General features: G+C 39.7%; 1 protein-coding gene across 2 annotated transcripts in view; it reads left to right on the top strand.

Moving 5' to 3' along the window:
• Positions 1–15,121, top strand: part of LOC109008738 (INO80 complex subunit D-like) — a 36,208-nt gene that overhangs the window by 18,083 nt on the left and 3,004 nt on the right. The window contains exons 2-3 of one of the 2 annotated variants that reach the window (XM_018988943.2): positions 166–490; positions 1,568–1,661. In XM_018988943.2, coding sequence (XP_018844488.1) covers positions 166–430 — 265 coding nt within the window. In that variant the 3' untranslated portion in view covers positions 431–490; positions 1,568–1,661. Of the gene's footprint in view, positions 1–165; positions 491–1,567; positions 1,662–15,121 lie in introns of those variants that run through there. The other variant, XM_035683600.1, reaches the window with a different exon arrangement.

Genomic DNA, 15,121 nt, shown 5'->3' with positions numbered 1-15,121 from the left:
AGTTTTATTGCATAAGTCTATCATGAGGCAATTCACAACTTTTGCATTTTCAGTTGAGTGGTAGAGATTGTGTTTTCTTTTTTATTTCTTCCAATAAGTGCATAGATTGTATTCTCAACTGGCTTATTAATTGATCCTTTGTTTTTGCTTTTTCAAAATATGTAGTGCTCAGGCTGGACCTATAACATGTGGGAAGCCCATATTGAGATCCACCATTCCTTCTCTTTGTAGTGTCCATTTCCAAAAGGCCCAGAAGCATGTCACAAGGGCTTTGAAGAAGGCGGGTCTGAATGTTTCCTCATCGAGTAAGCTTGCTCCCAAGTTCCATGTTCTAGTGGCAGAATATGTACGCCAAATTCAAGCCAAACGGAGAGCTTCAAGAAGGGCAAATAGAATTGAAGTTTTGGTGAAGGAAGAAATTGCAAGCTGAGCCTCATGTCTCTTGGTGCACGCTATATTGGTGATTGCTTAAATGATTCGAAAAGCTGAGGTGAGTGTTTATCTGATCAAGTTTTCTTTTTTATTTTATTTCTTGTTTGATCATCATTTTTTCTTAAGCTTTTTTACTTTTTTTTTTTTTATGAGTCAAGATTTGTGTTATCCACCCTCTTTGCATCTCTTTTCAACTGTTTGCATTCGGTATCGACTTTAGCAGTTTTCACAAAAGTTTATTTTTATATATGCAGAATGTGACTTCACTTCTCATTTTTTTTTTTTTGTGTTGGGGGGGGGGTGGTGTTGGGTTTGAAGTCTGGACACATGGGGGGTATTCTTTGGGCAGCCTTGTCTCAGGAGAAGCCTTGGCATCAGTCCCAGGGTTGTGCCCAAATCAAACAGAGCCCGTTTCAGGTTTTGATTCTTTGGAATGGAGTTAGTGAGCAGAAAGAGACATATGGGCTTTAGACTCCTACTTTGAAGTCCAGAGGGAATGTGCATATCTCAAGTAATTGGGGAGGCCTCTAATTTATCTTTAATGGATAGGTGTATGGAGGGACCTTTAGTAAGACAAAAGAATGACTGCAGAATCAAGTTCTTTTGGCAAATATAGATGATAAAGGGAAACCATTGTGTTGTGAGCAGCCGCCAAGTGCCTTTGATTGGAGAGTGGGAAGTCGGGAATTTCTAATTGGGTCATGCTAAAATCAGAACATTCCATCATGTCACTAGAGTCTCGTGTGATGTGTTTGAGGATTTTGAGAGATTAGTAAGTAAAGAAAAAGGAAGCCATCAAATTTACATTGTCTCTCACAAACTCTTATTGATATATGTATTGGTTATGTTACAGTAAAATAATTATACTACACATGTAACAAATTCCTGTGCTAACATATTATTTTAACCCTTGTTACAACTCATCAATTTTCTTGATTCTTTCATGAAAAATATGGATTAGATGCAATATGTACAGCAGCTTGGTTATCACAATTTCCTATTGAAATGTTAACCATGCCAACTCACTAGTAGTATGAGTCATTGCCCTGTACTCTGCTTCAGCAGAGACTGTCACTAATTTTTTTTTTTTTCACTTTTCCAAGTAACCTAAGGTAGCTTGCTTATTCTTGGACAGATGGGGGGCTTGCCGAATCTGCATCAGTAAAACCTTCTACCGTTTTCTCTATGTGAGAAGTTCTAGGAGCCTCCAAAAAGTAACTAATGGCACCAAGTACATATGAAATATCAGGTCTGGTGATATAAGGTTCTATGATATCTACCAGGATCTTCAAATAATTATTCCTCATCCTCTAGTAATTTCTGATTAGGATCCATAGGAACATCAACAGTATGAGCACTCATAATCTCTCTTTTAATAAATCAGGCACATGCTCTCTTTGAATACCTGCTTGAGATCTAGCCACTTCAATCCCCAGAAAATATCGAAGTTTGCCCAAATCCTTCGTATGAAACTGTTGCTGCAGATATTGTTTCGATTTAGCTATACCTCTTGAATCATCTCCAGTTAACAATATCATCTAGATATACCACAAGAAGAATATAATCTGCATTGGAATGTAAACGAAATTTTGAATGATCTGTTTGACATCACTAGAGACCAAACTTCAAAATTGCCTCAAGAGAAGTTTCCAAACCATGCTTTTAGAGATTACTTGAGACCATATAAAGCATTTTATTTGAGAAATACTTCCATTGATCCTGCCCAATAAACATAATTTCTTCTAGTTAATTTCATGGAAGTCATAGGATTATTAGCTAAGGTAGTCGACATAACAAGTTCTGATTTAGTAGCAATAATGTAATACAAATTACCAATAAGTGTAACAATATCGGCAAATAAGCTGGAATAATGTAAATCACCATCCAACACGATGCAACTGACAATCACCCACATTACACCATTTGAAATGAGAAGAAAACACCATAAATTGCAATGAAATAGGCTATAAACGGCTAAACTGAAGCAAATCAGTCAAATATGATGTGTATAGAGCAAAACTATCCAAAATACTGACGTACTGGCAGGAAAACAATAAATTCCCTCCAGAACCAGCCAAAAAATACTGAAAACTGACCTGAAGTGGCTAAAATATGGCAAAACACACTGAAAAATGGAATACTAACCACAATGTTCCGAAAAAACTGAGCCGGACTAAATGAATCACCAGATCCGAGTCACACCAACTGATATCCGGTTGGCCTGATTATGTGTCAGGTCAATTTGAGAACCTAGCAAAATATTGGATCTAGGCTGGTTGGGCTGCCCCGAGTCTGTCTTGGTTTGAACTGCCTTATCTTGGATAGCAAACGCCTTGCATGCACAACCAAACAGGATCTTTGTCTTCAAATCTTGTTGAAAAATTGCCAACAACACTCGGACCATGCCAGCAAAACCCAAGATAGTAACAATAGAGCCGGTCAACGACCACAAGTCAATTTAGTGGGGGAGACAACCTACCACTGAGACAACATAGAACCATGCGAAGGAACTAACACTGCAAGTATCTTCGGCCTGCGTACACACCATAGAAATTGGATAAGAGATGAGATGAGATGAAAGTTGAATAAAATATTGTTAGAATATTATTTTTTAATATTATTTTTGTTTTAGGATTTTAAAAAGTTGAATTGTTTATTGTATTTTGTGTGGGAGTTCGGGAAAGTTGTAATGATGAGATGAGATGAGATAATTTGTGAAACAAATGAGGCCTAAGAAAGGAGGAACTTATTGCTTTGTTTGTAGCTATTGAAGTGAAATAGAGAGACTTGAAAGATATGTCATGCAGCTCTAAATTGGGTTAAAAGCTTCAGGAAGAGTTAAAGAGGCTACCATATTTCATTCATTATAATGTTAAGAGTGGTAGGAAAATTCGTAGTTGTGCTAAGGGGAAGGGCTCTCAAGCTTAGTCTTGAAGCTCAATATTTTATCCTGGAAAGTTGGAGGATTAGATGAAGAGGAAAAGTGCGTTCAAGTTGGGTATTTACGTAGAAATTGGAATGTGGATATCGTTTGTTTTTAGGAATTGAAGCTGAAGCCAGTCTTGCAGAATCGTTCGCAAGTTTTGGACTGGTCAACTTTTAGGTTGGTGTTGCTTGTATTTAGGGCTGGTAGATTGTGTTGTCGTGTCGGGTTCAGGTCATATATGAGTCAACCAAAATCCCTTAACCCTAAAACCTAATTTTGTGTTGAGTTCATGTTAGGTTCATAAGTTTTGAAAACAATTGTCAACTAAATGTCGCATGTTGGGTTTGAGTATCGAGTTTGGGTCATATTTTAGTCAACCCTAACTCGACCTATTTAATTAAATGGGCCAGACCCCTCAAATCTAAGCCCCTAATTTTGCATTGAGTTTGCATCAAATTCATGGGTTGTGTCGGCAATCGATAGCCCTAGTTGTATTTAGTAGATGCCTCCTCTGGCGCGCACGCCGGGATGAGGAGGAGGAGGAGGAGGAGGGGGGGGGGAATATTTTGCTGATGTGGGATGGAAGGTTGGTGGAAAAAATGATATATTTGTTGGTAAGTTTTCTATTGCATGCTTCTTTCAGAATGTAGAAAACAAGTTTGAGTGGGCCTTTGCTATGGTATATGGGCCAAATTGTGACAATGTGCGAAGGTTTCTTAGGGATGAGCTAGCTTGTCTCATGAGTTGGTGGAACATGCCTTTGTGTATTGGGGGTGGTTTAGTGTAACTTGTTTTCCTAGCAAAAAAGAGGGTTCAGCTTGTTTATGTCCATATATGATGGAGTTTTCTTAATTTTATATTTGCGAAAAACCTTGTTGATATGTTGCTGGTGGAATGAGCTTTCACATGCTCTAATAACTGAGGCATTCATGTTTGTTTTGGATTGGATTGATTTTCAATTTCTGATTGGTAAGAACACCTTTTTATTGTCTCAGAGGCTATTAGATAAACTTTTCCCTGATTTCATTTCTTTTAGATTGTGGGGATGTTCATGGTGGAAAAAGATCTTTCAAGTTTGAAAATATTTGGCTAAAAATATATACTTTGGCATGTAAAACCTAAAAACTCTAAAAGCTTATTGCGTCTTGAATGAAGGTGTTTGGAATATTGGAATATTGGAAAAAAAGATGCAACTTCTTTCTGAAGAGCTAAGAGGCTGTGAGGTGATTGAGGAGAGGCCATTGTTTGAGGAAGAGGGGTCAAGTGAGATAGAAATTATCAGTGAGCTGCAAAGGACATCTGTTATAAAGCATTTTGGAGATAGATCCGAGGGCCTTGTAGTTGCAGGAGGTGGATAAATATACAAAGTACTTTCATCAGGTGTCAAACTCTTGTAGAAGAAATAATCCCATTAGCTCCTCGTTGATGAACAATTTCTTCTAATCCCTCGAATTGTGCAGTTTTTATAAAATTTGTACACCGAATTGGCGGCCTAAGTTGTATGCAGTTTCTTCTGCATCCTCAAAAAAGGATGAGGCCATGTGGTTGGTAAGACCATTTAAGGAAAGCTAGGAATGGGAGTTGGTGAAAGCCCTAAATGGAGATAATGCACCAGGCTCAGATGGTTACTCCATGGCTTTTTCCAAACTTATTGGCATGTATTGAAGGAGGAAGTTATGAAGGTTTTGCTTGAGTTTCACTCAAGAGGCAACTTTGAAAAGAGCCTCAAGGTCTCATTGCCCTTATTCCAAAGAAGCCTAGAGCTGTTGTTAAGGATTTTCAGCTATTAGTTTAGTAGATGGTGTTTATAAGATTTTGGTTAGATTTCTTGCAAATAGACTAAAATTTGTGTTATTGACGATTATTTCCACCTCCTCAGATGTGGAATGCAGAAGGTTTTGGAAATATTAATGAGAAGAAAAATTCTCTCATGGAGGAGTTGCAGGATTTGGAGTTTGGGGAGGAGCATGGGATTCCTTCTGAGGAGGTCCTTTTGAGAAAAAATAGTAGTGGCTGAACTTGAGAGGGTGTTGTTGATGGAGGAAATCTATTGGCGGCAAAAATCAAGGGCTTTTGGTTGAAAGGGGAGGGGGGGGGGGGATACATTTACCAAATTCTTTCATGGAACGGCCAACTCACACCAGAGGAACAATGCTATTGAGATGCTTCACTCTGATGGTTGTGCGATTTCATCTCCACCTGAGATTCAGGACCTTATTGTGCATTGTTATGAAGGTCTTTTCACCGGATCAGCTTCTTGGAGGCCTAAAATTAATGGGTTGGTTTTTTATTCTCTTGATCCTCTTAGTGCGACTTGGTTGGAGAGGCCGTTTGATGAAGATGAGGTTTATCAGGTGGTTAATGGGATGGTCAAAGACAAAGCTCCTGGCCCGGATGGATTTTTAATGGGCTTTTTTCAAGTTTGTTGGGAGATTGTGAAAGACGATGTGATGCGGGTTTTTCAGGAGTTTTTTTTTACCTTTAAAAAGTTTGAAAAATCACTCAATGCTACTTTCATTATCTCATTCCCAAGAAACTTGGGGCTTCGACATTGTGTTTCTACTGCCCGTTTCTCAGTGTTGGTTAATGGTAATCATGCTGGTTTTTCCCATAGCTCGTGTGGTTTAAGACAAGGGGACCCTTTGTCCCCTTTTCTTTTTGTCATTATTATGGAGGCATTGGGTCAGATGGTGGAGGCCGCTGTTGGGGGAGGGTCTCTATTAGGTTTCTCAGTTGGTAATGCTATTAATTGGTTAATTACACTATCGCATCTTCTTTTTGCAGATGATACTCATTTTTTGTGATGCTGATCGTGGTCAAAGATTCAAGCCTTAAGGGCTGTGTTATTATGTTTTGAAGCTATATCGGGCCTCAAGGTGAATCTTAGAAAGTCGAAGTTGGTTTCGGTGGGGGTGGTGTATAACATCAACGGTTTGGCAAGTTTGTTGGGCTGTAAAATTGCTTCTTTACCTCTGAAGTACTTGGGCCTTCTGTTGGGGGTGCCTTTTAAGGCTAGTGCTATTTGGGATGGGGTTGTAGAGAAAGTTGAGGCAAGGGTGGCTGGTTGGAAGCAGCAGGGGGCAGACTTACTCTTATCAAGAGTACCCTTTCCAATCTCCCCACCTACTTTCTATCGTTGTTTCCTTTGCCTGCAGGGTGACCAACCAGATTGAGAAGTTTCGTGCTTTTTAATGGGGTGGCATGGGAGAGGAAATGAAATTCCATCTTGTTAGATGGAATAAAGTTTGTTCTCTTATTTCGGTTGGAGGTTTGGGGGTTCATAATTTGAGGATCTTTAATAAAGCTTTATTTGGGAAATGGCTATGGAGATGTCAATCGGAGGGAGAGTTGCTTTGGAGGGAAGTAATTGATCGGAAGTTTGGAAGCGCTTGGGGGGGGTTGTCGTTCTAATGAAGTTCGGGGAGCTTATGGCATGGGTCTTTTGGAAGTTCATTAGAAAGGGCTGGGAGAGTTTTGTTAGTCATGTTAGTTATGCTGTTGGAGAGGGATCTAGGATCCATTTCTGGTTCGACATTTGATGTGGTGATCAAGCCCTCAATAGTGTGTTTCCGGCTATCTTTCGTTTGGCTTCAGATTGATTTGCTGCTGTATCTGATTTGCTTTGTTGTTCTAATGGCTCGATTCAGTGGGATATTTGCTTAACTAGAGCTGTTCAGGATTGGGAGATTGATGAAGTTTCAGCCTTTGTCAGCTTTTTATAGTCCTAGAGCTGTTCAGGATTGGGAGATTGATGAAGTTTCTGCCTTTGTCAGCTTTTTATAGTCTGAGGCTTGGTGGTAATGATGAGGATATGATGTTGTGGAAGTCCAAGAGGTATAAAACATTCACTGTTCGTTCGTACTATACGCTATTGACTTTTGATAATGGTCCTCCTTTTCCTTGGAAGTGTATTTGGATGTCTCACGTGCTTTCTAAAGTTGCTTTTTTCATTTGGACTGCCTCTCTTGGAAAAATTTTGAGGTTGGATAATTTAAGGAAGCGGGTTATTATATTTATGGAGTGGTGTTTCATGCGTAAAAAGAATGGGGAAACCGTGGATCATCTACTCTTGAATTGTGTGGTAGTAGGGGTGCATTTGGATGGAAAGGAATGAACAGTGTTTTAATGACAAGGAGCATACTTTGGAGCAATTCTGGGATTTCTTTGTGCACTCTTTGTTGTTTCGGCTTTTTGCTTTAGTGATTAACGGAGCTTCTGTTCATGATTTTCTTGTATCACTTTCTGTTTCCTAGAATGTATTTAGGTGTTTTCTGTTGTATACTTTCTGTGTACATGGGCATCGCCTATACATTCGTCTCTAATAAAATTACTTACAAAAACAAATTCCAACTTGCACAATGCGTTTATCAATAAGAGGTAGATATTTGGTTCTTAATACCAACGAATGCTTTGATGGTAGACTAAGATCAAATGAGGCAGGTGTGATTTGTAAATTGTAAATTGTAAATTAAAAAGCCTACGATCAAGTGAATTGGAGCTTCTTAATTTTTTTGCTGAGAAGGTGTGGAGAGAAATGGTGTGGCTGACTCACCTAATGCATATCCTCGGTCCATTTTTCGTTGTTGGTGAATGTTATCCACTCCCTTGGGTTTCTTCAGCAATACTTTAGGTACACATCAAGGGATCCCTTATCCGCTTTAATCTCTGTTATTGTTGGCTCTATGTAGATTATTTCTCCTATGGTGCACAAGGGTTTTTTGTTGAGTTTTTTGGTGGTCCCCAAGAATGGAATCAGGCTTAGCATCTCTGATTTGTTATATTCAGATGACATTTCAGTATTTTGTGAGGCCAACCATGACCATCTCTGCTACTTGTGTTGTTTACTTTGTCTGATCTGAAGGTGAACTTCGCCAAGTCAGAATTGCTTTCTGTAGGTGTAGTGGAGAATGCAGCAGCTATTTTGGCGGACATATTAGGTTGTAGGATCTCTTCTTTGGGCTTTCCTTGCTGAGAGCTCTCTTCAAAGCCAAATTCAGGGATGGCATTATTGAAAAGAGAACATTAATTAAAATCTTGCCATTCGAATTTTCCACCTATTTTGTCTCATCCTACTCCTTGTGAGAGTTGCTAATCGTTGGGAGAAGTTGCAATATGATTTCTTATAACGAGGGGAAGAGTACAAGTTCCATCTTATGAAGTGATTGAAGGTTTGTTCATTGGTTGCAGAAGGCAAGTGAGGGATGAGAAACTTAATTTTCTTTAACCGAGCCCTTTTTGAGAAATGGCTATGCCATTATGCCTATGAAAGAGTCTTTGGAGGGAGGTATACAAAATATGAAAGCTTGGGAGGAGGTTGGTGCTCACATGAGGTAAATGGGTCTTTGGGCTTGGTCTTTGGAAGAACATCAAAAGACGTTTTGGGGACTCTTCCTGCCGTACTAGATCGATGATGGGTGATGGGCCTAAAATTAGCTTCTGGCATGATGTGTGGTGTGGTGGAGTGCAGGTCAATCCATGAGGAGTACGTTTCCGAATTTATTTAGAAATGCGTGCAGTAAAGATGCTTTTGGGGCTTTCTTCAATTGGACAGCGGTATCAAGGAAGATTCTTACCGTGGACAATGTGAGGGAGTGGACCATTATAGTGGTTGATCATTGTTACATGTGCAAGAAAAGTGGGTAATCAGTAGGTAATCTTCTTTTACATGTTGAGGTTGCTATCATCTTATGGGAAATGATCTTTGATCTCTTTGCATAGGTTGACTGATGCCTTCTCAAGTGGTATAACCCCTAAAATGTTGGGAAGAGCAGTTTCATAATTATTAGTGTGCATCTTTCTGGAAGATGATCTCATATTTCTTATTATGGTTTTTGTGAAGAGAAAGAAAGTAGTGCAACTTTAAGGATTGTGGAAAATTGGTGTCGAAGCTCAAGTCTTTCATTCTTAACCAGTGTTTTAATTACCGTTCCATTCTGGCCTAAACAGACGGAATTTTCCGTGCCAGAACAGTAACTGGCACGGTGTAGGTTGATATTTCGTCTCGGATCAAATTCCTGCCATTCCAGCCTGTCCGGTCCATTCCGGCCAGTTTCTGGTATTCCAGTCGGAATGCTTATTTCGTCCAGAATATACTTAAATGGTATTTTCGTAAATAGTTTGAAAAAGGAGGGACAAAATGGTATCTCCCGTTCTCGGTCCTCCTTCCTAGAGAAATCACCTCTACTATGTCATTTCTTGTCAGCTTTGTCATATTTGTGCAGTTGTCATTTCTTGTCAGTTTTTTATTATTTTTCTCTGTCGTGTTGTTATTAGTGCCATCTTGCTTCATCATCGGCCACTGTGTTTTTCTCTTACGCTTATAAATATGCTTCATAATAACTTTTGGCATGTGGCTGGTGAATATTTGGATTGGCAACCGGTCTTAAAAAAGAAAGAAAGAGAGTATTTGGATTTCCATATTATTTATTTTGGGGTTAAATTGAAATATCCATCGGAACATGAAATCATTATTATTGTGGATCTTAATTGGATTTCAATTAACTTTCAATTAAGATTCACTTTCATTCTTTATGAGGTGCATTTTTTAACAGTTGGATTGAGAACTTAGGAGTATTATTAAGTTTTTTAGATATGTATGTTTTTAAGACTTGCATTGATGTTATTTTGTAATATAGTTTTTCTCTCTATATATATATATGTAACTGTTTATATATATATATATATATATAATTTATCTATATAACTATTATCCTGAAACGGACTAATACCGAAATATTCCGTTCCAATAGCTCAACCGGAACCATTGCCGAAGCGGAATTTAAAACTCTGTTCTTAACATCCTTTATCTTTGGATAATGGCCCAATATGGTGTTGCTTTTTCTATTTCTACTTTTCAAGAACTCCTAGCTCTATTTCCTCTTGAATGTTAAGTGGATATCAAGATACTTGTGTATTGGGGTAGCACTCTTTTCAGCATTAATAAAATATAAGACTATAGAAATCCTACGGAGAGAAAACCTAGTGAGAGAAAACCCTACAGAGAGAGAACAGTCGCCATCGTGCAACCACCTTAGACCGGCGAGTGACCCCTCACCACCGGCACAGACAAGGTCAACGGACTCTGGTGACCTCGCTGAAGGTCGTCTGGTGTAAGTCTTGGCGCCAGTGACCTTTTTTTTTTCTCAAGTTTTCTCTTTGTCATTCTCGGAGACGATGTCGACCACTGGCGAGTGACACCTCACCACCGGCCCAGACAAGGTCGACAAGCCCTGACGACAGCGTTGAGGGCTGTCCAGTGTAGGTCCTAGCTCCGGCGACCTGGATTTTTCGCGAGACCTCTCTCTCTATCTTTCTCGAAGCCCTCCGACTTCGCACCCTCGAACACTGGTGAGTGACTTCTCACCACCGGCCCAGACAAGGTCGACGGGCTCCAGTGTCTCTTTTTAAGGGCCCTCTGGCGATCGGGGTTTTTGAGTTGCATTTAGTCGGCACAAATTTGGTTCTTGCGAGTTCGACCTGAGCCTTTGCTTGCGACCTGCGACTTGAGTTTTCTTCTGTTTTTTCAATTAACACAGTAGGGGCTCTACGACTTGACGGGCTTCGGCGACCGGGAGTCCATTTTGTGGGCACAAGTATGCTTTTTACCTTAAGAGGATGAAGCGGGAGCAGTGTGCACAAATTTGCAATGGGATTTGATGATGACGACACACAATGTGGATTCGTCTCAGTTGGTAGGCAAGAGGTAGTGGAATAAAAAACTTTCGTTTTTATGAAAGAGGGAGGAAATAGTTTCTGTATTTCTGAACGTAGCAAAAGGATAGCTAAGTTCACGTGTCTAGGGGGGATGACAGCTTCATGGGTGGCTAAGGGGATTGAGGATTGCTTAGAACTTAACTGTCATGAAGGTTTCTTCAGAGAGCTAAGGATGGGTAATGGAGTTTTTATCATTCAACATCATGTTAACGCAAGGGGCAATTTTCTGCAACTCTCAGAATTCCGGAATGGGAGGAAAGGTTTGTTGGTGATTCCGGAAGGCGCAAATTGCATTGGATGGAAAGGATTTCTGCAGTCCATTCGAAGTGTAACTAAGTCCAAAGCCACTATTCGAAGTGGGGAGTTTGTTGATGGAAAAAAAGTGGGAAGGCCTTCCTCAGTCAAAGGTGCGTCATACGCTGTGGTATTGAGGTCATTGGCGGGTAGTCCAGTCGAGATCAGTTTAGCAGCAGAAGGAAAGGGTAAGACACTTGTAGGAGACAAATGCCGTTTGGTGACATTGGGAGATGTGGAGGGATTTTGTGGGATGTCAAAGTTCAATTGAAGGGAGTTATGGAGTATGTGAGAGATTTGATGATTAAAGTGGATAAGGGGTTAGACCTAGTCGTGGGTTTTGACGGTGGATCGAGAAGGGATGAGGGAGGGTAGGGGGTAGATCCTTCGGATTTAAAGGCCACAAGTGTGCTGGCAAAGGGCGTTTCAACGCCGCCATAGATAGGGTTGTTGGACACTGGCATCTTTGTCCATGCCGATGTCACTATGCCTCCTAAGGGAGCTGTAGGGCCTCAGGCACCAGATGCAGATGGGGTTGGTACCTTCTGTCCAGGGTTCATTTTTAGTTGAAGACGGGAGTCCCTCCAAGGTCTCAAGTACTTTGGAAGAAATAGTCGAGCCTCTTTTAGAAGATGCAAACGGGGTAATAGAAGGTAGTGCTTCCCCTACCTGTTCTATTTTTGAGGGAGCAGTTGGCGAAGGGGAGGAACCTGTAATGATGATAGAAACAATGGACAACAACCATATAGTTGTCGAGTAACCATATGGCGGGAAGGAAATTATCGGTTTGTCATTGGTGCCTCGTGTGGGGGAAGGTTTAGAGTCGGGAGTGCAGTTGGGTATTGTGGCTAGGGAAAATGTCGTTCCCCTGGTTTCTCTTCCTCCGATAAACAATATAGTGGGTTCACCATCAGATTGGGTTCTGAATAAAGTTAACAGCTTTCAGCAAATCATGGGGCTTTCATATGGAGAACATGGAGAATATGAAGAGAAATTTAAAGCACTACTCACTGCAATTGAGGTGAGCCACATGCTTGAAACCAAATCAAATTTTAAGAAAAGCAGGGAGTTAAAGCGTCTTTCATGGACAATCAACTACGATGCTAAGGGAGGTAGCTCAAGTCGAGGGAAGACTAAAGGGAGGGCATTGTGAAGACGTTCTCGTAGTGGGATGTTCGGGTAGAGGATTAGTTTTACGGAAACAATGGGCTGGGGTTGGGGAGGTGTGTTACATTCCAATTATGGTTTGGTGTATTTTGGGTAGGTTTCATGGGCTTTTTGGGTCATTAGGGACTCTCTTGTATGGGCTAGGTGGTATCTTGTATACGTCTAGTGTATTTGGTTACTCCTATTGATATATATATATATATGATATTATTACTTATAAAAAAAAATCCTTAATAAATGTCTATGTTACTCATCATAAGTTTTTACTAGGAAGCTGTGGGTTATAGAACGAAACTCGTACAACTAGAAAGAAGAAAGTTTCTCAGAAGAAAAATGTAACAAATGTAAAAAGGAATTGAGTTTCTAAGCCAAAAGTAAGACTGAAAATGGAAAAAAAAAAAGAAGGTATAAACATGCCAAATGAGTTACTTCCTAGGTGCCAAAGCATGCATTTAACTTTGCCTTTCTTGGTTAAGGCAATTGTCTAATGAGTAATGCTAGCTAGATACAACCCTAGGATGTGCAAACCCCGTGCACCCCCTTTGAAAAAAAGTAGGGTCTACCATTAAAAAGTGAGTTTTTTCATTGGGTTCCAAATTTGTCCACTTTTTTCAAAAGGAGCGCGCGCGGGGATTTAACACCCTAGGACTGTACTAATCATTTCCCTTGTTTAACAGAGCAGAAAACCATGCCAAGCACCATAAGCTAGGACCCTATGCTTCTTAGAAAAACCTTACTGTTTTCCTAAGATAAAATTCTTAAGAAAACATGGTTTGAAATATATGTTAGTTTTACAGTAGCCGTCTTATATAGAAAGTTTTTCAAGCCCTCGGTTCAGCCTGCCAGTGACCTTGAACTGCAATTTTTGTTAAAAAGTAATGGATACCTAAATATTTTTTTCTTTTTAAATATCTCCCACAAACTATTTCTTTACCCGTATTGATTTCAAGTGATATTTCTTCAAGTTGTGGAAAAAATTTACTATAGGTAGTGAATATTACATAGGTGTGAATAAATGCAAAAAAAGTACTGATATAACAGTATTTTGTCCAAGTGCGGTCAAATTATCATATTGTGTGGAAATACTCCTTGGTGGTTTCATCGATAAATACTTTCATACACTTACCAGTGAAATGCAACATCAAGCTCTATAAACAAAATATTTATCCTGAAACCAAATGGTACAGCTAAAAATATATATGTATTTGGGTAAAAGTAATTACCTAATAAAAAACAAAGTTTGGCCCTAATTTCACATTAAAGTCTAAAATTTTAATGTGTGGTCATTTTTCAGTTCATATGCATTAGGCATTGTTTGGTCTGTGTTCTCTTAGTATGTTTATTGCTTTTTTTTTCTGTTCAATGTTCTCTATGAGTTGAAATACAGTTTTTGCACATTTCCAAAGTCAATGCTCTTCTTTTTTCTTCAATGTCATACTTGTCTCCTTCTGCCATTCAGCTCTTAACATAAATTATGGTCATTATCTTCGATAAGTCATAACCATATAACTGTGTGGTACATTATTTATATTGATGTTGAATCTATGAAAAATGATTAGCCATGTCTTCATTTAACGTTTCATCATAATTTTTACCACGATTGTCTGATTCCAGTTATACTTTCGTTTTTAAGTATTGCCTCATTGAGAATGGTAACTTATTTCCTGATAATTTTGATGAAAGTCACACTCCGAAGTTCATGTGTTATCTTTAGAGTTAAATATAATCTTCCCATGTTTTATTTATTTTTTTCAATTTATGCCCTTGATTTGATCATTATTTTCAATTGGCTTATTTTATTCATATTCTATCAACTGAACAGATTTCCCATGTAGCTTTGCATCACACCGTAGCCAATGAACACATGATGTGTATCCATTTTGACATTAAGAAAAGGGGGGGGGGGGGGGGGGAATGGGGGTCCTGCCCCATCCTTCAGGAGGTGCTCACGCCCATCACCCCTCCTCGTGGGGAGAGGTTTCTTTATTTTTATTTGCTTCATTATTATTTTTTTTTTTAATGTGGTGATGATCTGTTGACATGTTTTAGTCAACATGCATCTCATGTTCATTGCTAGCGGGTAGGCCCGTTCAAATATTGGGCGAGCTAATTGGCCTACAGGTCGTCCGCCCACTCGTGGATCATGGGCCTTAATGGGAAGTGGGAACGATGATGGTGACAAGTTGCGCCAAAGGAGATGTGAGCGATCGACGACAACAAAGAACGAGGGAGAAATTAGCACTTCGAAGAGACTAGAGAGAAGTTAGAATGAGGGAGATTCTTACCTGAGGGCTAAGAGTGGAAAGTGAGCGAACAACGACAGGCTATGGTGATGGTAACAGTGACGACGCAACAGCGGTGGAAGCCTGAAGAGCATGAGAATGAGGGATTCGAGAAATGGGGGAGGGGAGGAAATGTGTGGGGGGGTAGATTTAGGTTATGTAACTTGGTCTAATTCCCTAAACGATGTCGTTTTGATATTCATTTAAATATATATATATGTATGTATATGCAGGCAAACGTGTATCCCAGGTGGGTTGGGTGGGTGGCCCATCTGCTTGATGCGGCTGCCAAGTGGGCCGGGTGCAG

This window comes from Juglans regia, chromosome 12 (genome assembly GCF_001411555.2).
Source record: "Juglans regia cultivar Chandler chromosome 12, Walnut 2.0, whole genome shotgun sequence".
Taxonomy (NCBI): Eukaryota; Viridiplantae; Streptophyta; class Magnoliopsida; order Fagales; family Juglandaceae; genus Juglans; species Juglans regia.
Note: the sequence above shows the minus strand (reverse complement) of the source record. Positions and strands in the feature narration are given on the sequence as shown.